Source organism: Tribolium castaneum, chromosome 8 (assembly GCF_031307605.1).
Source record: "Tribolium castaneum strain GA2 chromosome 8, icTriCast1.1, whole genome shotgun sequence".
NCBI lineage: Eukaryota > Metazoa > Arthropoda > Insecta > Coleoptera > Tenebrionidae > Tribolium > Tribolium castaneum.
This window is the reverse complement of record NC_087401.1, coordinates 17,468,655-17,492,504: the sequence shown is the minus strand read 5'-3', so window position 1 is coordinate 17,492,504 and position 23,850 is coordinate 17,468,655. Positions and strand designations below refer to the sequence as shown.

Below are 23,850 nucleotides of genomic sequence, written 5' to 3'. Positions count from 1 at the left end.
TTTGGGGTTTCGTTTCGGTAATTTATTCATAACTGAATTACCAAATTTGTACAAAAAACTGGGGTAAAAAAATTACTTAATTTTTCACTTTTTTCACTTAACTGGACTATCTTTACACATTATGTTATCATGAGTACGACCTTAAGTAATAAAATTAAAAACTATTTTGTGTACGTAAGCCGCGATAATGTTGCTAGTAACAGTGAAAAATGTCTAGCGAGCTAGCGCCCCTTAACATCCGACCAGTTTGGTTAAAAATAGTATATTTTGCGTACCTACATTACGGTACCATTTTGGGTACTTACTACTTGTTAACAGCGGCCCAATGGAAAACAATTCTATGGAGTAGTACCATTTTTTTTAAATAATTCGCCCCCTAATTTTATTAATTCCAGCCTATTTATTACTCCTTTCGGCCACTCATGGTATTGCAGTGGGTGCCCATAGATTATGGGCCCATAGGGCTTACAAAGCCAAACTACCATTGCGCCTCCTTCTGGCCTTTGACCAGACTTTAACATTCCAGAAAGATATATATGATTGGGTTCGAGACCATCGAATCCATCACAAGTACTCTGACACAGAGTACGACCCCCATAACGCAACCAGAGGGTTCTTTTACAGCCACATTGGTTGGCTGATGATTAAAAAATCGGATAAAGTTATCGCAAAAGGGAAAGAACTAGACTTGAGTGATTTGGAGCAAGACCCAGTAGTATGGTACCAAAGAAAGTACTACTGGTATATGGCACCGTTTCTCGCCTTTATTTTCCCAGCTATGGTACCATGGTACTTTTGGTCGGAACAGTTCAAAGTCTCATGGTACCTTTGCAGTATTTTTCGCTTATGTGTTACTCTACATGGTACTTGTTTGGTAAACAGTGCGGCCCACATTTGGGGCTCCAAACCATACGATAAGTATGACGGCACTAAATCTATTAAGTGGTACTTTGATGGTACTGTTCCAGAAATATTAAACCAGTGGAAACGTCATGGGTGGCTCATATTAGTCATGGTGAGGGTTGGCATAACTACCATCATGTCTTCCCATGGGATTATAAAGCTGCAGAATTGGGGTCATATTATGGCAATTGGAATACGGCCTTTATTGATTTTATGGCCAAAATTGGGTGGGCCTATGACCTTAAAAGCGCCCCATTGGACATGGTCAAAAAAAGGGGGGAGAGGACGGGCGATGGCACCAAATTGTGGGGCTGGGGGGATGAGGATATGGATAAGGAAGATGTGTGTAAGGCGAAAAATTAATAAAGTTTTTATTTTGATTGAAGTTTTATTGAAATAATTTTAGTAAAGTTTCTTATGAATTTGTCTTGTTCTCCTCCTAGTACTTCAAAGTTTACGAATGTGAGTTCACAAAAACTGAAAATAAAATTGAAATGGCTGATAATTGATAATTTTGATCACAACTGTAATTTGTCCGAGCTGTTTTTTCCCTAATTGTGTAATAATCCGAATTATCGAGCAATTATCGAAACATTACTATAAAAAATTGCATTCAATTGTGTGATAATTCTTGACACAATGTTATTTGTCCCAAATCCATATTTTTTTTCTCTATTAAAACCCAAGCACAAATCCACAAACACCGAACTAAAAAAATGTCAACGCTTGAAACACAAGTCCAAATCGTTTGGCGAAACGTAATTTTATTTATCTATTTACATGTCGCAGCTATCTATGGCCTCTACTTCACTTTTACAGCCGCTAAATGGCCCACAATATTGTTCAGTAAGTACTTGAATTTTTTTCAAACAAATTTACTTTCTTCAATTAAATGTACAATTACCAACATATTATTTGAAGGATTTAAAGTCCTGCCATAGAAAAAAAATGTAAATGTATATAGGACTCTTAAGATTGTGTAAACAATCTTTTGATCGTCTTGTATAACAAATAACTATTTTTCCAGCATATTTTTTAACAATTATCTCGACTCAAGGCACCGGAGCCGGTGTCCATCGTTTATGGTCCCATAGGTCATACAAGGCCAAACTACCCCTTCGTATTTTACTCTGTATAAGTAGATAACGAATGGGGGGACAACACAACACAACCTTGACCTTGAGTTTGACCCCGCCCATTTTCCCTCTCTTTCTTTCAAGGCCACTCGTTCTCTCTCTTACTTTTTCAAGGCCAACCCCTCTACTTCCCCCACCACTTCAAGGCCAAGGCATTATTGGACCTTGATGTTTTCAAGGTCAAGGTCCCCACTTTTGCAAGGCCAACAACTCCTCACTCATTCAAGATGAATCGCGCAATTGTCCTTACTCATTTTCCACCCCAAACTGTATAAAAGGTAATGTGTTGTGTTGTGTAACACAGTTCTTGTGTATATCAGTGTATAACAAGAAATTCTTAAAAAATGGAACCCATCAGAAAAAGTTCTATTTTTAATACTCCTGGTAAGTTTAATATTTTTTTAGTAGTTTAGTTGGAAATAATTTTTTTTCAGAGGATATTATTATTTGTCCATACGACAAAAACCACGTTCTTCTTTGGTTTCGGCTCGAAAGGCACATTTGGAAGTGCCATCGGGCCGATAAAGAAAAGCAAAGGGCCTCAAGTAAAGTGATGGTGCAAGAAGAAGAAGAGGAGAACTGGGATCATTTTAATGAGCCCAGCTACCTCGACTTCCTGAGGAGTAAAAGGAAACATGTCATAAAACAAAGGGCCTCAAGTAAAGTGATGGTGCAAGAAGAAGAGGAGAACTGGGATCATTTTAATGAGCCCAGCTACCTCGACTTCCTGAGGAGTAAAAAGAATCATAATGCCTTAAATTAAAGAAGTAAGTTTTATTGAATCTTTTTCAACAGTAATTTATTGTGAATTTTTTAGGGCCGGGGTTCTTTCGTTAAAATAGTGTAGAATAAGTTTAGCTAAGTAGTAGTAGTAGTTGTAGTAAAATGTAAATATTATTGTATAAAAAAAATAAAAGTTGTAAAAAAAAGCTACATGTTTTTATGTACACCTATTTCAACCTACTGATACAAGTAAGTGTGACCAGCAAGCAGAGTCGCTCCCTGTTTCAAGACCACTCATTCCCTCTTTATCTTTGATGTTTTCATCTCACTTTTTCTCATTATTTCACTTTTTCAAGGCCACAATATTGGTGCATTTTCATTCAAGGTTAAAAAGTGGGGGTATAGTTAATATATAGAATTTAGTACAAGTTTGATAGCAGTCAGTACTGATTTAATCCTCCGAGAAATAAGAATATAAAAAAGTGCATATATCTGTGTTAATGTCTAAGAGTATTCGCTGCTGGGTCATGGATGTATTGAATCGAATCGCTCGATGCGGACAGAAGCCCATTTTAAAAGCTGGTGAGCTAGAGTTGAACACAAGATTCCGCATACATAATATTAGACGCACAAAGTCTCTGTTCGGAAATTCAGTGCTTGTTGAGTTGGACAATTATGCAGTGTTTCTGCCGAGAAGAATAAGTGATTATTTGACTGAGGAGAAAATTGATGAGTTATTACGAGATCCACGTCCACTATATTTAATATATTTGGGAAAAGAAGATGCTAGAAACCCGACATCTGCACATTGTTTTGAGTTTCAACGTGTGGATGATGAAATATTAGGTGAGTGAACATAATGTAAAATGGAGGATGAAAAGAAATTAAAGAAATGTATATTTCATTTACAGTTAACGAGGGTGCCGAAGAGTAGGATGAAATTATCGGAAAAAGACTTATGTGTGTGAAGTAGTGTGCGTTTTGTGCTAGTGATAGTTTCTTAAAATAAATAAATAAATAAAAAATCATGTGTCTAGACGATGGACAATATGAAAAAAGTTTATACGAGTGTTTTGATAAAAGACTGTTATCATATAAGAACTGGGTACATTCATACCCATCTCCATGGAGTTTAGCAAAAGCGGGATTGTTTTATATTCAAATATCTGATTGTACCCAGTGTTTTGTTTGTGGAGTAATAATTTCACGATGGGAAAAAAGTGATGATGCGTTTATGGAGCATAAAAAACATTCTCCAAAATGTGGATATGTGAAATTGCTTTCCACAGACAAAACTACAATTCAAAAATTCAAATTAGTTACTAAAAATAGCATTGTTGTAGTTTTATTTTTTTTTATATTTGTATTCATGTATTATTTATGTGCGTCTTCTTATGCATAGGTATGCAGACTTGTTAACCTTGATCAGTGTCGGGCGCGCGCCAAAGGCGAGGTAAAAATCAAGAGGCGTCTTGATTTAATTAGTTTATAATTAAATAAGTGGTAGAATAATATGGAGGATTTATAATAGATTTAAGGATATTTAATGTACTACCTATAATATTGATGAAATAAAGTGTTTTAATCGATTCCTTATAGTTTATTTTATTAAAAAAACAATTCATAATAATAATAATTATCTATGTAATATCCGATGAATTAATCCAAGAGTTATGAGTTTTATCCATTCCACTCCACTTGACGAATAAACGGTTACCTTTCTTTCGTAAAACTTTCTCAACGAGATATACATTCGGATATTTAACTTTTTGTAATTCTTCAGTGTAGAAACCTCCTCGTATTGTTTCTCCAGAAACATCTTGTAGCAAATAAGTTCTAGGATTAGTATTTTGAACCTTCGAAACTGTAAATACTTCATTACTCCAATTTGGGGTGTACCCTTTCTTAAAAAGATGTCGATGTTTACTAATTCGAACAAAATCACCAACTTTAAATTTGGGTTTATAAATGTCCATTGTTTTAAGATGACTATAAACTTGATCCAAAACTTTGCGTTCGTTTTTCTTATTTATTGAAATCGGTTTTAAACCAGTAGTCTTATGTCTGGTATTATTGTATTTTTTTATTATGTCAGGTAAAATGTTTATCCAGTTGTAGTGACCTTGCACCGAAAATTCTTTATACATCATTCCCTTGATTGTTCGATTCACGCGCTCGACGACACTACTTTTTAAATTCGAATAAGAACTGTAGTGATTAATTTTGTATTTATTCATTAATTGTTGAAAATGTTTATTGTAAAACTCCTTTCCCAGATCTGTTTGAATGTTTTTAGGAACGTTACGTCGAGTTTTTAAAATTTCACTCATTGCATTTACAACACTTAAAGCCGACTTATTCTTTAATGGAACAGCCCATACAAATTTAGAAAAAACATTGATAACCATTAAGATATACTTAAAGCCTTTATTGACGCGTGAATATGGTATCATTTCAACCAGATCGAGTTGCAATAAATCATTTAAACCTTTCACTATCACACGTCGTCTTTTAAAGTTCACTCTCGCCGGTGCATGTAGTTCATTAACAACTTGACGCTTAATATTTAAATCACTACGCTTCATGGTGGATTGGTACTTTTAAAACTATTTCTATATATATCGGTTTAGCTTCTGATGTTTTGGGTCCATATTTAAATGATAGTTTGTCACCTTCACGTAAAATTTGACCAATTAAATTCGTAGTTTGTTTCGAATTAATTAATGCAATCCACCCGCTCGATGGACTACCATGTACAGACGTAATCGTTGCTTCTTTTAATGGGAAAATATAATTCGTACCAATATTAAATAATACAAAAAGTTTTTTAGCTGGATCCAGTGTCCCAAAGAGTGAGATTGTGGTATATGAGAAAGATTTGACACGTTGTAAAGTTGTCCGAATTCTGTGTTCACTAATGTGTTCACCAAATTTATCTAATGTCATATTCTTGTCTATTGAATGAATAAAGTATGTAGAAATACTAACTATAAAATATAATGTGTTTGCAATATATACAAGTCGTCTCTAAATTATTAACGAATTATTTTCGATTCACGCAATTCTGTTATGATGCGATTGATTTCATTCATATGATTATTATTACCAGCTACTGTCGATGATAATAAAAGACGTAGTCTATTTACGAGTGTGTTGGGATTTTTGTAGGGAACAAATTCTAAATTTTTATCTGTTAAAGCCAATGTGCGAAGAATACCACCACCCTTAACTCTTTTTGATATTGGTTGGATACTACTTGTCGGAGTTGATTGTTCATGACCTTGAGCCTGCAATCGTTGTATTGCAGGTATGTTGCGAAGTCGCGGATACTGTTTACGTGCTGGTGGTACGAGAATTGAAAGACTACTACTGCGGCTTCGTTGCTGGACAGGAGTCGATTGACCTTGATCGGCATCAAGGCTTTCTTCAGTATCACTGTAAAATGGCGGCGACTGAGATGCACGGTGTTCCTGAAGTGGCTGTCTCGAGAAATGTCGAATAATTGTTTTATATTTGTTCCCTACATTACCCAGAATTTGTGCATTTGGTTTATAGTTTTTTCTGTCTGCATTGGTTCGAATGACAATATTTCGATAAGTTTCTAAATCTGATTGAGTATAATTAGTTGGATTTTTTTTAAATAATAATTCATACAATCCAGGTGTATCAGGATAAGCTACATTTTGAACGATTACATGATCGTCTTTGAAATCAATTTCAGAATTGCCAATAAAAAATTTATTTGCCTCGGTTCCATGTCTCACACCATATTGATGATCAAATTTGTTTTCTGTGTTAATAATCATATCTTCAATGTACTGTCGAGGTAAACCGGTCCATTGTTTAAGAAAATGGCGAAATGCATCGGTTTTTGACAAATTTATTAATGTTTCTTGCAACTTTCCAATGGTCACGTTCCTGAGTGACTCTCCCTCCTCTCTGGGTGTGCTAGCAGTCGCATGTTGTCGCATTAAACTGAATCGTGGATCGAGCGATGTAGTACTACGGCTTGTAGTCGTTGACTCAAAAAGTCGCTTCGCCTCCGGTTGTTTGATCTCATGATGAATTGATATTTTTTCCTGTTTTGGGACAACTTCGCGTTCATGTTTAATTTCAGAAATTAAACTTTTTATTGGATCGGTTAGAGGTTGAATGTGGGTTGCGAAACGTCTTTGCGAACTTGCAATGTGTGAAGATAATGATCGTACTTTTTGTTTAACGTGTCGTCTTGCCTTATCCAGCTCTAAAGCTAAACGTTTATCCATGTCGATCGTCGACTAATAAATAAATCTTTGACAAACATTTACATTTATATTTTAATGAACTGATCAAAACCGTTACGATAACGCCCATTGTCTTGTTCAGCATCCTTATCAATAGTAACAAATCCATACGGTTTTTGCCAACACTGTGAACACATTTTCTGAAAGGTTTCAAATGACATATCTGTACCAACGTGATCATTAAAAATATGTTTTAAATTTAATACATCCTGAGGAAAGATAATTATAAAATTAGCATTATCACGAATTAATTGTTTCTGAATGGAAGAATACGTTTGGCTTATAAATATACAATCGATATTATAATGCCTACCAAAGCAAAAATAATCACGTATTATATTTTGGTTACAAGTGACTACATCATCAAATATTATTATGGAATAGGGTTTGATTTCTTTAGGAGGGGGAATTTCGGCACCATCTTCATATTCATAGTAACCGACTTTATCGAGAGGTGCCAGAACCGATTTTAAAAATTGATATTTTGGTTGTTGTAGCGTTTTTGAAAATAAGTAAATGTCTGTGAAGCGTAATCCATTTGGATGCAGCAAGAGACTTAATATCACATTTGTTTTTCCACATCCAGAACGTCCAACCACTAGTCCTCTTTTTACACTATTATTGAATAAAGTATTATGTTTAGGAAACTGTTGATAGGGTACACAAACTGAATAGTCGTGATTAGAAATTTTTAATAAATCTTTTTGTTGCACAAGTTTCATTGTTGACTTACAAAATACAAATAAAAATACTTTACACATTACATCAATTATAAATACATAATAATAATAACTATGTAGTATAAATAAATGGTTACATATCGTTACATATCTACAATAAGGTAAAATTCAATCAGTGGGTTCCACATATTTTTGCAATTCTCTAATTAGAGAATCTAAATTTCGATCTCTATCAATATCGTAATGTCCCCAGGCTAATGTATCAATTGAATTACCTAAAATGTATCGTTTATCATCGAAATTAGACAGTGCTATTTTATTCCTTAATTCGGTATACATATTATGTAAATAAGATTTGAAAACGTTCATAACACAGAAAACTGATGAAGATGAAGGATTTGTTGCAATTGCCCGATATTGTAACAGTGTTAGAGATTTATCAATTACATGTTTACTTACACCTTTAGCCTTTTTAATTAAATCATTCACTGTTTGCACACAATATGCTTTGGCACCGGTGCCATAAAGTAGTACAATTGGTACACCAGCATACTCATCTTTCATTTTACCGATAACAGACACAGTTTTAGGAATATCATGAATATTATTCTCGGGATAATTTGAAGTATCAAACCGATCGATATTCTGTTTAATATCATTATATACGTTTTCCGTATAAATTTCTAAAATTAATGAATCCGTATCCGTATACAAAAGCTGTACATTATTTCCATACTTAACTTTAAGGAAATTATAAAAAAAGTCATACATTAAAGTTTTTGAAATTTCCAATATACTGAATCCTACATAAATAGGTTTATCATACGTTACTTGAACTTTATTCATTTCTATTGCAACTAAATTTTCAGTAAAAATAGAACAATTTTTAAATTGTGGTTTGGCTATCCATGTCTCTGCTCCATACTTGTGACCGTTTTTTTTCCAATGTGTAGCCAGTTTAATATCTACCCGATTATCGACATTTTCCATGGTTTTTCCATACACACTATTATTCATGAGTTTAAATAAATCTTTTTCAAACTTATTTTTAGTCTGATTTCGTAATTTCGTATTTAAATCAATATATGGTTTGAGCCATGACGATTGATTGAATTTTAGTACTCTATGAATTTTTGTCAATTCTAGTCCATTTTGTAGAGCTTGTTTTAAATTTCGATAGTGTATTATGTAGTTTGTTTTAGCACATAGATTTGGAATGAGTTTAGCACATTTTCCGTTTGGTGGAATTAAATTTTCAGGTAGAAATGGCATATCATTATGAGAGTTGTGTAAATGATGAGGATAAGAGATATCTACTTCAAGGACATAACCTTCAGGTGTGGTATCAGTCAAATCCATAATACTAAGTGAATTAATTTCGTCTTGCGTTAGCCAAGTAAATCCACCTAAAGGGAGTACTTCACTCATAGCCCAACCATAGAGATTTGTTGCATCGAGGTATAAAATGTATGATGTCGGTTTCGAAGGGTCATAATTTGGAAGAAATTTATTATTTGCTTGAGCCGCTCGTTTAACACATGTACTAACTCCCCCACGAATCCCTTTTTTGAAAAAATGCAACATATCTATATCAGTCAATAATTCTAATTTTACATGGGTAAATTTAAGCATAGCATTCCAACTAAGAGATGGTGCAGTCACGTAATGTGCTGGATCAAGTTCATAATGCTTAAGGCACATGTTTCGAAAATTCTCAAAGACATCAGCTAATAGCAAAATATCACTTTTTAAATAGAGATCAGAATATTCGCCTAGAGTCTGACAATGGAATGTATTCCATACGGTATTAGCTCGTTGATAATCATCTTCAGAAATATGCTCATCGCGAAGTTTATCGTAAAAATCAATTTTTTGTGGTAATTCCGTGAGATCTAATTTAGAAAAATCATCGATAAATGAATATGGAAAAACCCCTTTCTGTCTAATTAACTGAAATTCTCTGTCAACGGGAAAGTATCGTTTTACTTCCATACATTGAGCATCATCCAAGGCTGCTGCCAGTTTTTCTAATGAACATGTCAAAAACTGAAAACTATCTATAAAACGCAAGTGTAAGTGCTCCTTGACTATTCGATTGTTTGAATTTAGATATTCGCCTACACAAATTTTTTTCGAAAATGTAATATATTTCTCTTTAGTTTTACCAAGAATATTAATTTCACTTTCTTCAAGGGCCAACTCTTTAATGAATAAGTGACTATCATAATTTGTTAAATTATGAAATACTATCGGAATAAAATTTGGAATTTGAAAATTCAAGTTACAATTACTGTGCGCAGCGGACCTATAACGACCCGTTAAATGACAGTGATCTTTTACTTTAATATCATTCTGTTGAAAAGGTTTTTGACAAATATGACATTCCGTTGCTGTAAGATAATCAAACTCTTCTTGAATAGTTAATGGAAGCATTGGTTGTACAATACTTAAATACTTTTTATAAATCTCTATCAAATCTATTTCTAATGCTGTAATAAAGTCAACCACAGATGACTGTCCTCGAAAACTTTGGAATTTAGATAATTGATCGTTATATGAACATTTAATGTAATATGCACATGAATATGGTTGATGGAGAAAAGTTTTTATCGAAAATGATTGATTTGGATTTGGTGCAACTGTACTCATAGGTTTCAATAAACATTCGAAATCAGCATAAACAATAAATGGGATAGTCATTTTATGATGATAATTTTGAAATTCTAATACATTAGCGGGAACATTATAACCAAATCTATTTGTTATTAATTCATTATTTGGGATTCTAGCATAAAGTTTTCCACAATCAGTCGAAGAATGTCTATCTAATAAAGCTTGGGTTGTGAAATATTGTAGACATCCATCACAGAAAAATTTTGAATGATGATGTTTTGAGAGTTGGGAAGATACTAAACGTGGCAAATTAGTTATTGTACAGTAATGTTGATTACCATCGTTATCACTCAACAATAATAAATTTATGTGTACCGGTTTCTTAAAGTTTGTAAAATATAATGGTCCCACAATTTCAAATTTTACCTTATTGTTTACATAAAGTAATTCAAGTCCGTAAACATTAATAGAGACATTATTTTGACTTTCAAATTTTGCAATACTATCCAGTTTTACAGGAAATTCAATACCTTGGAAATTAAAAAGTGTCGACCAATGTGGATATGAACTGGGTAAATGTTCTGGTCCCATAGGTAGACACACTGCTGCTACGACACTCCAACCAAAACAATGAATATCCTGATTTTGAACATTAACTATTGCCCTCTTCATTTTCACGCTTGGCGGTAGTGGGATATACGATGAAGCTTTCAATGGATTGTAATAGTTTACATTTAATTCTAAATGTAAGATTTTCACAAGTGTCCAGCCTAAAACAAAGAAGCAAAAAAATAATTGTATTATAAAGATTTTTACAATATATAACTACCTGAATCTCGTTCCAAAAAATCCATCATTTTTTGACTAATAACTTCTTGAAAGTCATGCAACATATTCCTAATATTCGTGCCTAAAGTGACAATTCTGTTAGTAGTATTGAAAGATTTTACATCAAATATATTTTTTGACTCAATGGTATACAATCCAAATAATTCCAAATTTATTTTGATTGTACTAAATTTTTCAATTTGTGAAACAATAAGTCTAAGTAATTTATTGTGAATTTTATCCATAAATTCATTTAAATCGATATAATGGCCCTCATCACAAATCCTATATGAAGCGATGCGTGATTTAAATGCACTGCTGAGTGCAAACACCCCATCCTCCAAGGGAGTACTTTGACAATTATTTCTATGCTGTCTACTTCTCTCATGGGCCGTAATAAGCTTTGGAGCAATTTCTTGATTACATGTAACGCACATATAATTGTTGCTAGCTAGAAAAGAAAAATTATTGAAAAATAGAGTACCTATTAGTTAAAACTTACCAGTTGAATGACATATTTTCTGTTTTTTGGCGGCCGGTCCTCCATTTTCCTGTTTTTTGACCACTTGACAATAGAGCTTTTCGTGGCGTAGTCGTGATTGACGGGTTGTAAATTGTTTATTACAGTTTTCACAGTGATGCATTTTCTTATGAAAATATAAATCAATAAATTAAACAGGTTACTAACAAAGTTTAATTATAAATTTGCTGCCTTCTGTTACTATCTTTGAATGACTTTTATTTATACTATATAAATATATATTTTTTTGTGTTCAGAGATAGGTATCCAGCAAGACCTCGAGGAGGAGCAGCATGCTTGCCATCGTGTTGTAGGTAGTATGATGTTAAAATTTGGAAAATCGCGTTCGAATTAAATGTACTTGATATGATTGTGGGATGGAAATAGGATTTATTAATATTAATTATTAATATTAACATCATTAATATTAATATTAATATTATAATTATTAATAATTAATATTAATGGCGACTTTCGCGAACGTCTACGAGGCTTTCTAGGGCGCCGACGCCTCCTTGATCGTGAGTGAGGGGGAGTGGGTGGAATGATGTCATCGTCGTCGTCATCGTCTCCACCCTCCACCCTATTCTCAATCCTATTATTTGTTTGCCCTAGAATGGGTGACAATTGAGAGGGTTGAATGATGTCATTTTCAACATCCATCTCTTCACCCTGCCTCCTCTCTTCAACCCACGGCTCTGCCAGTGCGTCAATGACAGATGGTTGTTGCATGTCATTGACGCCCTGTGATAATATTATGGGTGACGGTGGTGGTGAAGGTTGTGGTGACCGAATGATGTTATTTTCGGTCTCTACCACCACCAATCTCTCTGGCAGAACATCATTTTCCTCAATAATCGGTGAATTGGGTTGAGGGGGATGTTCAACGTTACCATTGATAATGTTTTCCACCTCAACCCAAGGCTCCGATAAGGCGTCAATGATGTCCTGCGATATTATCATAGGGGGTTGAGTTAATACCGCGGGTGCCGCTTCAGGAGATATTGGTGTAACGGGGCGGGTAAACACTGGCTCAACGAAGGGGCTTTGTGGTGGTAGTGGTGGACTGGGAGAGATTGGGGGTTCTTCCACCACGACCATATCATTATCAAATACATTTAACTCATCGGTAATCGAATTATTGATGGGACAAGTTCCTTCATCCACAACCGGATTGGACACCGCCTCGTCTTCGTTAATAAACTGGTCTATTAAGGTCAACGAGATGTCGTCCGAATAATCATTTTCAATACCATGTTGAGCCAGGTATTGCGTGAATGGTAAAGAAAACGATAATTCACTATCAGGTTGTGATAAAGGAATAACCATAGAATCATCATCATCCTCATCAACGATTTGAACAATATTAGCAACAGCGTGATTAGCTAATTGCTTCTCTTTCACACTTAACTGACTACATTCAATCTCATCCTCTTCAAAACAATCTTCCCTCAAAGATTGACTTAAAGACGACTTGGCAAATTGTTCAAATTGTGTCTCATCATTTTTGATTAATTTTGAATAAGTAGGTCTAATAATTACATCAGAAACGATATTGATTCTAGGTTTATCCCTATTAAAACCACTACGGTTTTGATAGGGATTTGCAACTTTTCCCTTCAATACTTTAAATAATAACTTTGATGACTGGTTACTTACAGTTGTCCTAGTTGAGGGACCGGGACACTGACAACACTCGTCACCATGAGTGCACGGTTTAAAATTAGCAAAATAATTTGAACACATTATTTCGTACACAGACTACCTGTACAACACAGAATGAATTTCTGCATTCACTCTCTGCACATTTATAAATTGTTAAAAGCTCCCGTCAAGGTCAACTTCTTTGTATGCACTTACTGCAACTACATTGGTGTATTCCATCAAGGTTAACATATAGACACAAAAAAATGTAAAAAGAAGACCTATGTAGACAGGATGGAGTGTAACCGCCTGTTTCAAGGACATCGTTAACCTGTTTAATTTATTGAAAAAATGAGAAAAATCACTCATATCCACTGCAATAATCAACTCTTTTTTTATAAATAAAATGAATTTTTTTGGGTGGTGTATAAGGATTATTGAAAGTGTAAGGGAGTGGTAAATATTATGAAAAAAATACAAATGTTTATAAATCTATAACATTTATTTATAAATACTACAATTAATTAATTCAATTAATATTCCATATCATTACAAAAAATATTTTTTGAAGAGTTTGTATTTTCAAAATTGCTTCTCGATGATTGTTGATAATCATTATTAGTATTATGGGATAAAGTTGAATCAAAATAATTCCCATTTCCGCAATCAAAACTCCTCCAAGAATATTCACGATGTGGAAGACATCTTCGTAAATGTCGTCGAAGATGTTTTACTTTCAGGCGATGTCCTGGATTATTACGACACGTTATCCAACTCTCTTGATCCATGATTACTAATAGACTGATGAGTTGAGATTATTTACACAATGTTTTGTACACTTTTAACGAAATGTTTGTTTTAAAAAAAATACATTATGTAGACTGCAATATGCGTTATCGTTCAGATGGTACATGCATTTAACTTTATCGGCGTGTAATGTTGGTTGTTGTGGAAATTCAATAACTTGTTTATGTGTATATTTTTTCAAAAATTCGGCTTTTTCTTTTCCTTTTACGTAAATTTTGTCAACATCCTTCAACACATTGTTTATAACTTGTACGTGTTTCCAATATGGAATATGTCCCATATTCCAGTCAATACAATGATAATTCTTCATTAACCATTTTACTTGTTTTTCATCTTGAGGATTCAAGAGTTGTGAAGGGAAAGGGGGTTGAAAAACATAGTGTGCGAGTTTGTCTCCTCTTAAAGCAGCCAGTTCTTTAACTATAAACTTTTTTCCAATTTTGTAACCTTGAACGTCTATAATCACTTCGTTCTCCATCACTATTAATATTAATTTAGACTTGTTTTACAGATTTTGTCAACGGTGTATATGTAAAGGCTCGATCACTAATGACTAATGCATATGCGGTGGTTCCCTCACTTATACCGGTGTCTGTATCAAATTCAATTCTCAGTGCAATAGACTGTGTTTGTAAACCAGTTTTTTGCATCGAACAATCAATTATGATTAGTGGATAACTGTCGAAAAACTGTGTAGGTGTAATGTGTGTTTCTTTTTTATCTGTATAATAGTATCGGGATCTAAAGTTTGTAAACATTTCATATAATATACCGAAATGGTGTTTTTTATATGAAATATTTAAATTTTCATACGGATATCGTTCATTATTTAGAAATACTCTCATATTGGTTATATCGCCTCTATCAAATTTACTCATATTTTTATCAAGTTGTCCTTCTCTATTGCTTTGAAGGCCAAAGATAATATAACGAGGTGTTTCAAATTTTGTAGAGATTTTCACAGGCCAACTACACTTTGTAGTATTTGTAAAGAGTGGCAGCGAATGAAGTTCCCAGCTTCTGTATGGTACTGCAATTTCTTTATCTTTTTCAATGGTTTTTGTCAATTTAACCTCTTCCTTTAAACCGGGCACAATATGTGGAACTAGCCATGCAATTTTATCAATTACAACTCGTGCTTTCTCATTTGTTGTACAAATTAATGCATTGACATCACTATTACTACGAATTAATATTAACTCTTGCGGTATGTTTAGCATTATATTTTTATAATCTTCTGCAAATCCTAATAGTCGATTTAATGGGATACATGCTTGAAAATATCCATCTATAGGTTTAGTGGCTTCTTCATTTAGATCCCAACCAGACATTGTTAATTTCAGACTTTCACTTTGATTTAATGATGCCAGATTTTTCATAGTTGTTGTAATACCTGGCTTTGTGTTTGTATCTACAGTTACTCCACTTACTTCATACCGTATTTCACTAAACAAAAAAGCGACACCATTATTTACAAACTTGGTTTCTGTTGCTGGTACAGTTTTATTGGTTGTCGCGTCGGTTTTAACCAATTGTCCCTCAATTAAAATTAAACTATCACATGGTAGTGTACACAAATCTTCTTGTAAAGGAATTCGAATTTCATCCGTGTTTTCATATCTGGCTGTATATGCCTCATGACTTTGAAATTTGTAACCTACCACACCTTCATCCCACTCAATACCCTTCTCAATATCGAACATTTTTTATGTGTATAATTCAAATCCTAATGATTTTAGAAACAGTTTATTTTTATTACTTAATTGTTGCACGGTTCGTTTCGTACTAACTGTTTTTCTACACTTTTGTTGCTTTTTATATGAGTCAGTTCTAAAACTAATACCCATTTTCTTCTTTCTTCTGCAAATGTAATCCAACTGTTACAGTCTCTTGTTGAAAATTGACCAACTTTTCATCTTGATCTATTATTTTAAGTGTAATATTTCTGATAGTTTTAACACTAATGGGTAGGTAAATCACATGATCTGGTGACTGTACTATTTTAAATCCAGGTGGAACGTTTGGAAAAAATTGATAAATTATGTGTACAGGTTCTCCATTTTTAAAACTTCCAATTGTAATATTACATTCAATCATAATCGAATTAAGTTTCATTATGTCTGCAATATTGTCCGAATCTTTTCCAACATTTTTCGGAACTATTTGACTATTAAATCCCAACACTGGTCCGATAGTATTTGGTTTGGTAAAGTCAACATCTTTTGTTGCTTTGATATGTGTATGTAATGTATTATTGTTTGCAGTAATATATAAGAGGTCATTACTGAATTGTTTTTCAATTACATGTTGTAAATAGTTGTTTATATCGGTTAATTGATAACAACCGGTCGGTATTTTAAATTCGACATCCCCGAAAAAGAATTTATTATTTTCTTCATCAATATTCGGTATACTGTTGTAGACTTCAAAATTTGTAACACCCAGTTCATAGACACCATCACTAACATCAATCGGTGGATTAAAGTCAGCACTTAGTATCGCTGATTTTCCTGTTAATACAAACAGCATCTTTGATTCGACTAAACTTATAATTTGCATGTGTGTCTATATAAAAACTTTAAACATAATTGTCCACAATTATATGAACCCATTTTCTGATATCCATCATAATTGTATGTAATGTTATTACCATCATTATCACTTTTGAAATAATTGATAATCTCTGTTGGAGGTTTTAAATTGCCCATACTATCAAAGTATAATATATTATTTTTATTTTTTACATATGCTGTCCAATGAGTTCCACTATTTTTTTCTTCATCTAAATTTATAATTCCTGTTTCATTTTTATGTATAAGTTTCGGTAATTTATTACGCATATATACACCTCTAAAATTTGGAATTTGTAATAGTCGAGCAAACTTTATTATTTCAATATTAGTGAGGGCGTGACGTGGTAATTTTACTGGGAGTTTTTTTTCTGATACCATTTATATGGACCAATGTAAAGACCTTTCCCTTTAGTTTTTCCTACACCTTTACCGCTACTCATTTCCATTGCTTTATTATGTCGCATAGTTTCCTCCAACATTTTTTTATCTACCGAAGCTTTATTTACAGCAGTCGCTATCCCTGCAGCTCCTCCTCCTAAAGCGCCTAGAGCACCTAATAGTGGTAATAGGAATGGTAAAAAACCACCATATTTAGGAGCAACTAGAATTCGTTGTTTTTTTGTCTTCTTTTTTTTACCCTTTTTACTTTTAGCTCCCATTCCGAATTTTACTTTGCCTTTCATTATACCAGCAATTGCTAATGCAGCTGCTTTTTCCCCAAACGATGCGTCTTTTGCTTTTAAACGTTCAACTGCTTTACTTAATAATAACTTATCTGCTTCGTGTCGTTTTTGCAAATTAGTTTCGTTGGCGTACGATATATCGTGTTCTTTACAAGCCTGATCTAATTTATTTCTACCACTATGTCCAAGTGCAATTCGTTCTTGTAATTTGGTTCCAGGGCCACAAAACTGATAACCCGGTATATGTAATTCAATGGGTAATTTATTTATTAATTTATTTATTAGACCCCAACCTCTCTTTGTCAGAGTTGAATCAATACTATGTTGAGAATCACAAGTCTGTTTATTATATAACTTCATTTATTTACTTTTATCCATACACCAAAAGAACAATCTAGATACTAATTTAATCTAAGGTTACAAGTTGTTTATATCTAATTTCTACTCTTATTAACTAACTAACATTCTATACCACTATCACAGCTACTTGATGAGTCGTCAGAATCATAGTCATCAGAATCATAAAACATCATTTGTCGCTCTCTACTAAAATACCATATTTTAACAGTCATTTTGTTTATTAAATTATTTCCACACAACTGAGAATTCTGTCCTATTACTGTATTACACCAAAAACACTTGTAGTTTAACACTGAAGTCACATGTAGATGACAAATGTGAAATCTCACTGCCATAATCTTCACACATTTCAAACAAAAGAATTTTCTGTTACTACAGTCCTTTGGAGACAGGCAAAAGAGCATGTAGCAGTAAGGATCTGAAAACATTTAAAACTTAATTTCTACAAGTACATACAATTTCATATTACATACCATTGTCAACTTCCATTATGCTGATTTAAGTTAGTGGTATATAGCTATAATTTTTTGGGCATTTTCCGGATCCACTTGGCTAGCTGTGTAGCACGGAGTTTTACACTTATGACAAAGGAAACCATATTTTCTAAGTAACTCTTTAAATTCTTCTTCATTACAAGTAATGTCAATACTTAAAGAATTATTCCACCCATCTGGATTAATAATAGAAATGTCCTTAGTACTACACTGTTCACACACAACCACTCTATTAAAGAAACGTTCCCAACCACCTTCCAAAGATATGTGTCCTAACTGGTTGTGGAAACACGTTTCTTCCACTATTATGACACCTTCACAAGTAAAACGATACCACATTTTTTTACTACTTTAATATTGAGAAATACTTATTAGATACTGTTTTTGAATTTGTATTGAATTCTATATATATTAGCTGCAGTGACCTTGAATGATAAATAAAGAGGGAAGTTGTTGGCCTTGCAAAAGTGGGGACCTTGGCCTTGAAAACATCAAGGTCCAATATTGCCTTGGCCTTGAAGTGGTGGGGGAAGTGGGAGGGATTGGCCTTGAAAAAGTAAGAGAGAGAACGAGTGGCCTTGAAAGAAAGAGAGGGAAAATGGGCGGGGTCAAACTCAAGGTCAAGGTTGTGTTGTGTTGTCCCCCCATTCGTTATCTACTTGTATATACCAGACCCATTGCCTCCAAAACCATATTTACGAATGGGTGCGTGACCATCGTGCCCATCACAAGTTTAGTGACACCGATGCTGACCCACATAATTCTACTCGGGGATTTTTTTTCTCCCATATGGGTTGGTTACTAGTGCGCAAACACCCACAAGTCAAAATTAAAGGCAAATTGATTGATTTGAGCGATTTAGAAGAGGATCAAGTGGTCATGTTTCAAAAAAAGTACTACTTGATTCTTGCCCCATTTTTCGCGTTTTTATTACCAGCATGGGTACCATGGTACTTCTGGGGTGAAGATTTACATGGTTCATGGTGCGTGGCTAGTATGCTACGGTACGCTTTGAGTTTGCACGGAACATGGCTGGTTAATAGTGCTGCCCATATGTGGGGTACTCGCCCATATGACAGGTAAGTACCACATTTTTAGAATTAAAACAATTATCAAAAGTAATAAATTCAACGCAAAAATTGAAAATTGCTTCAATCAGATTTTTTGAAAAATTAATAAAATTGACATATGAGCTATGACACATCGTTTTACTGAATAATCGATTGGTTGCGCTTTTATTACAAAAAAATAAAAATAACTTTTTTAATAATTGGTACTTTAGGAACATTAAAGCGACCGAAACCAATGTCGTGTCGTACATTACCAACGGGGAAGGGTTCCATAATTACCATCACACTTTTCCATGGGACTATAAAGCAGCTGAACTTGGTAGTTATTGGGGAAATTGGAGTACCGCGTTTATTGACTTTATGACTAAAATTGGATGGGCCTATGATTTAAAAATAGTACCACCTGAACTGGTTGAAAAAAGAGCGAAAAGGACCGGTGATGGTACCCATAAAGTTTGGGGTTGGGGTGATAAAGACATAGATAAGGAAGAAATCGAAATTGTTGAACGAAATCGAGGATAAATTACTGTGATTTTTTGTGATAAACTTATTTATAAAACATTTTTTACAATAAAACATAACTAAAATAATTAAATTTTCCGACCAACTGCGCCAATTCAAGAATAAGGGTAAATAAAACTCGTAAAGTTTTAGTACTGTATTTATTTTCTTTTTGCATCATTACAGTATAATAAAAATCCTCTACCAGCAAAAATAATACATGTTAATAACACATAAATATTGCTTAACAATGTTAATACCGTTATTCCTCAAGTCTTAGTTGTCTTAACGAAAATATTTAAGAAACAAAGACTGATGTCGTCTCATAAACAATAAATTAAATCACCATAACAACACTATTAAAAATATGGCTCGATAACATTAAGTAAAATCAGCTCGATCAAATAATTAATAATTATATACAACCGACTATACAATAAGGCCACGTGACCATTGAGCTATTCAGTATTTTCATTAAAAAAAATCTTCGTCACGACTATATCTCCAGTACTTAGCGTTTGAGTACCAATATTTGAATGATTCGACTTAACTTCTACTTCTCTATCCTCACCTTTGAAACTACTAGTTGGCGAAATAACCCTTTCGCCATTATAACCATTTTTATGACACTGACATTGACATTTACCACCAGTCGGTAAAAACGCAGCCGTCGATAAAATCGTCTCTAAACGATCCAATTTATCCAATTTTTCAATCTTACTATCGTTTAAAATCGAATCAACTAATTGCATTGATTCTGTAAGACTTGTTGGTTCGGAATTACGTGGTGACGTCATATCACTCTCTAAACTAGGATAATCAGGATCATTATCCTGATCCTCATCATCTTCATCATCATCTCTATTATCCTGACCTAAACTTTCCAATTTTTCGAGTTTTTTTGCAACTTTTGCCGACGATTTTAATTTCTCTTTCTCTTCTTCGGTTAATTCAATGTAACGCAAAAGTCGCACTTCACGATTACTTAAAACTACATTTTTTGTCGCTTGTGACAGTTTTTGACGTAATTCTGACACTTCGGTTTCGGTTTTGCGTTGACGTTTGCGGCCCTTGACAGATTCAGGGTCGATGTGCATGAAAATCTACCATTTTGTGCAAAAACAAAAATTAATATACTACCTACCGACTGCACCAATTCACAAAATTAGAAAGAAAAAAATCGGTTCAAAAAAAAAAAAAAATAAATAAATAAAATAAAATAAAAAATCACTATCACGAACAAATAAATTAGTAATTAAAACTGCACTTCTTCAAACGTAAAAAAAATTTTCCTAACGAATGCGCCAATTAAAAACAAAATGTCACAAGACATTATAAAGTCTTATTTCTTCAATTATTTTCACGAAACGATTGGCGAGACAAAAAATTTCATAATTTCAACAAAAAAATTACTCCAAAACCGTACATAAAAACACTCCTACCGACTGCGCCAATTAAAAATTTTCATAAAACAATAAAAAAAAAACAGTATAAAACACTCACCTGTTCATGGCACAACTCCAAAAACAACTGCCGATTCTCCATCTTAATCGCCTTCGACATGGGATAATAAATTTTCTCATTAACCAAACTTAAAACATCAGCAGACGCATACAAAATCATTTCACGTGTTAATGGCCTTCTTGACCAATATTTCTGGTCACGTCGATAAATATTCTTGAGTTGATCTTTCATTGGATTAATTGGTGCACCATAATGTTCACAGAGGGCGTTTAACGCTACACTTTTCGCCTTATAAACAGGACGTCCAGTTTCTTGAAACGTTAGAACAGCATGTGCTGCTTGAGTATCGAAAATTGTATTAAGGGTAATGTTAAACTGATTGAAAAGATTAACGGAATCGTTACGACAATCGTGCACAATCTGTAATTAAATAATTATATGTTCGAAATAAAAAACACAAACAACTCACCTTAACAATCTGTGAACTTTCGAGTAGTTTTTTTAAACCGGAATCAATCATTCCGGGACATGTTATCAAATCAAAAACGTACGAAAATCCACTCATTGTTGCAATTTGAAGCAAAGTTAATTGTCCCTTAACCCCTAAATTAATCCCTTCACAGTCCAATCCAACGACGACTTGATCGTCATCAAACGGCCAATCATTAGACATTTGAGACTTAACCTTTGACATAATGTCATCAATCACCATTTGACATTCCCTGACACTGCATATAACGCGCGTATTTTGAAACAACTTGACTTTCCATGACTCGTTATGACTTTGATTATTGAGAAACGACTGTCTTTCACGCCCCGTATTTTCTTGCAACGTTTTCAAGACGAGATTATTAATCCTCTGTTTGAGACTTTGATTAGAAGGCGGTGATTTTTGTTTAGGCGGTTCGGGTGATAAACTTTTCGCTTCAGCAGATAGTTGTTTTTGTTGCAATTTGGGCTGTTTCAACCTATCACTAATTGACTTGGGACTAGTAACCGGTGGCGCCCTTTCAATAATCTCACTCGAACTATCTTGACAGTTGTTTAAATTTTTGGCATTTTTCGCCTCCAAATCCAAATTTAAATGCTTCTGACTGACTTTAGGGGGCTGCAGCAATGTCACTAGGTTGGCTTGGATGTGAAAACTGTCCGAAAAAAGACGCAAAAAACTGGTCAAGTGTGCCGGTGTGTTAAATAAATTTGTCCACATAGCCTCTGGTAGGTTACAACTGACGATTTGGAACAACTGTTCGACTAAAATCGGCCCTTTAACTTCGATACATTGAGCAAGAAAATCGAGGAGTGTTTGTGTGGTTTCAGGGTCGATTTTAACGTCGGGTTGGAAGTGCAGCTCTGGGGGGCAATGCGAGCGAACGGCTGTATAATTTGTTAAAATTACGGTTTCTTTTTCGTCGTCAATTGTAAATGTGTCGGGATGTTTAAGAAGAAATTCCCTGAATTCGTGGAAGTGTTGGCCCGAAACGTGACGTACCTCTGGACTGGCTTGGGAACGGTGCCCCAAAAGACTGCGAATTGGGACTTCGGTGCCTTCACCATATTGGGACAACTTTTCGGAGAAATATTCAACGGCTTGAGTTGTGTAGTCTTTGCCCCCTAAAATTTTTGACAAATGACATGTGGCTAACTTCACACAATTGGGGGGAAAAATGCAAGTTTCGGCTCCAATTCGCTAATTTAGGCAAAACTGGCATAATTAACAAAACCACTGACACGATTATCTATTAACACGAATCATAAATTATTAATGACGAATTGAATGCCTAACTTTTTGATCGCAGCTAACTTCATTCGATTGATTTATTACTAAAACAAATAGATTTTTTTGTCAATAATCAATTGTAAATCATGCACAAACCACTCGTTTTATTAACAATAATTAATTAAAAGTCGCGAAAATCGTACATTGGGCTAGTTGTAGTTACCAACTCCCAGCAAAAAACTCACCAGGGCTGTCTTTACTCCCCAGATTCTGGAACATGTTTATTGTAACATATTCACCCTCAATCGCAAAAAGGGCCGGATATTGTGCTAGAAACTTCTTAAGGCCACTTTGTGACCCTCCGGCGATTTGGCGCATTTCCTTGGTGAAGCCCTTTGAGCCAAATTGACAACTCAAATCGTGAAGGGTTCTTGGTTCGCCCTTATCTAATAGGCGCTCGAAAAAGAACAACAACGTCATGTTTCGAGCCAACTCATATTGCATTGCCTCCATGGTTCACTCTGTTTTTTCTTTTTTAATACAACATGTTTGAGGTTTAAGCACTTAACACTTGAACTTGCAGGTGTGTTTGTAACATCGGAGACGTTTTAATGAAAAAATTAAATTAAAAAATTAACCGAAAAAGTGATTTTTTGCGACGTTCACAACGTCAAGTTGGCCGACGACGCCATTTTGAATTCTTTTGACAGGTCAGGTGGGCTGTGACGTCATTGCAAACACCAACAAATAACAAATTAATTGATTTTTCAACGTTAATTGAACTTTTGCTCAATAATTTCATCTTTCAGCAATAATATAATTATTCAACATCCACAAAACGCTAAAAC

General features: G+C 34.0%; 4 protein-coding genes and 1 long non-coding RNA gene across 8 annotated transcripts; 2 read left to right on the top strand and 3 right to left on the bottom strand.

Annotated features, from left to right (window-relative positions):
• Positions 1 to 209: 209 nt before the first annotated feature.
• LOC657339 (acyl-CoA Delta(11) desaturase) lies at positions 210 to 1,266 on the top strand. Its single transcript, NM_001319266.1, is given in 3 exon segments — positions 210 to 345; positions 396 to 918; positions 969 to 1,266. Coding segments are annotated over 3 exon segments (957 nt in total).
• Positions 1,267 to 1,593: 327 nt separating this feature from the next.
• Positions 1,594 to 19,970, top strand: LOC657416 (acyl-CoA Delta(11) desaturase). 3 transcript variants are annotated; one of them, XM_064358181.1, is made up of 5 exons: positions 1,594 to 1,749; positions 1,931 to 2,041; positions 3,186 to 3,190; positions 18,920 to 19,326; positions 19,530 to 19,970. In XM_064358181.1, exons 1-5 carry the CDS (start codon positions 1,620 to 1,622, stop codon positions 19,837 to 19,839), a joined length of 963 nt encoding a protein of 320 aa, XP_064214251.1. In that variant the 5' UTR covers positions 1,594 to 1,619; the 3' UTR covers positions 19,840 to 19,970.
• On the bottom strand, positions 7,721 to 13,789 carry LOC135266857 (uncharacterized). 2 transcript variants are annotated; one of them, XM_064358207.1, is made up of 4 exons: positions 13,346 to 13,789; positions 11,669 to 11,813; positions 11,168 to 11,617; positions 7,721 to 11,108 (listed from the first exon to the last, which is right to left on the bottom strand). In XM_064358207.1, exons 1-4 carry the CDS (start codon positions 13,430 to 13,432, stop codon positions 7,894 to 7,896), a joined length of 3,897 nt encoding a protein of 1,298 aa, XP_064214277.1. In that variant the 5' UTR covers positions 13,433 to 13,789; the 3' UTR covers positions 7,721 to 7,893. The 2 variants fall into 2 exon arrangements, with proteins under 2 accessions (XP_064214277.1, XP_064214278.1); XM_064358208.1 differs by lacking the exon at positions 13,346 to 13,789 and having other exon boundaries at positions 10,969 to 11,108; positions 11,669 to 13,026.
• On the bottom strand, positions 17,736 to 18,900 carry LOC135266860 (uncharacterized). The gene is made up of 2 exons (XR_010335061.1): positions 18,227 to 18,900; positions 17,736 to 18,171 (listed from the first exon to the last, which is right to left on the bottom strand). It is a non-coding gene; the product is annotated as an uncharacterized LOC135266860 (long non-coding RNA).
• egl (egalitarian) lies at positions 19,965 to 23,715 on the bottom strand. The gene is made up of 4 exons (XM_963953.4): positions 23,248 to 23,715; positions 21,752 to 22,896; positions 21,322 to 21,702; positions 19,965 to 20,921 (listed from the first exon to the last, which is right to left on the bottom strand). Exons 1-4 carry the CDS (start codon positions 23,513 to 23,515, stop codon positions 20,277 to 20,279), a joined length of 2,439 nt encoding a protein of 812 aa, XP_969046.1. The 5' UTR covers positions 23,516 to 23,715; the 3' UTR covers positions 19,965 to 20,276.
• Between the last annotated feature and the right edge of the window lie 135 nt (positions 23,716 to 23,850).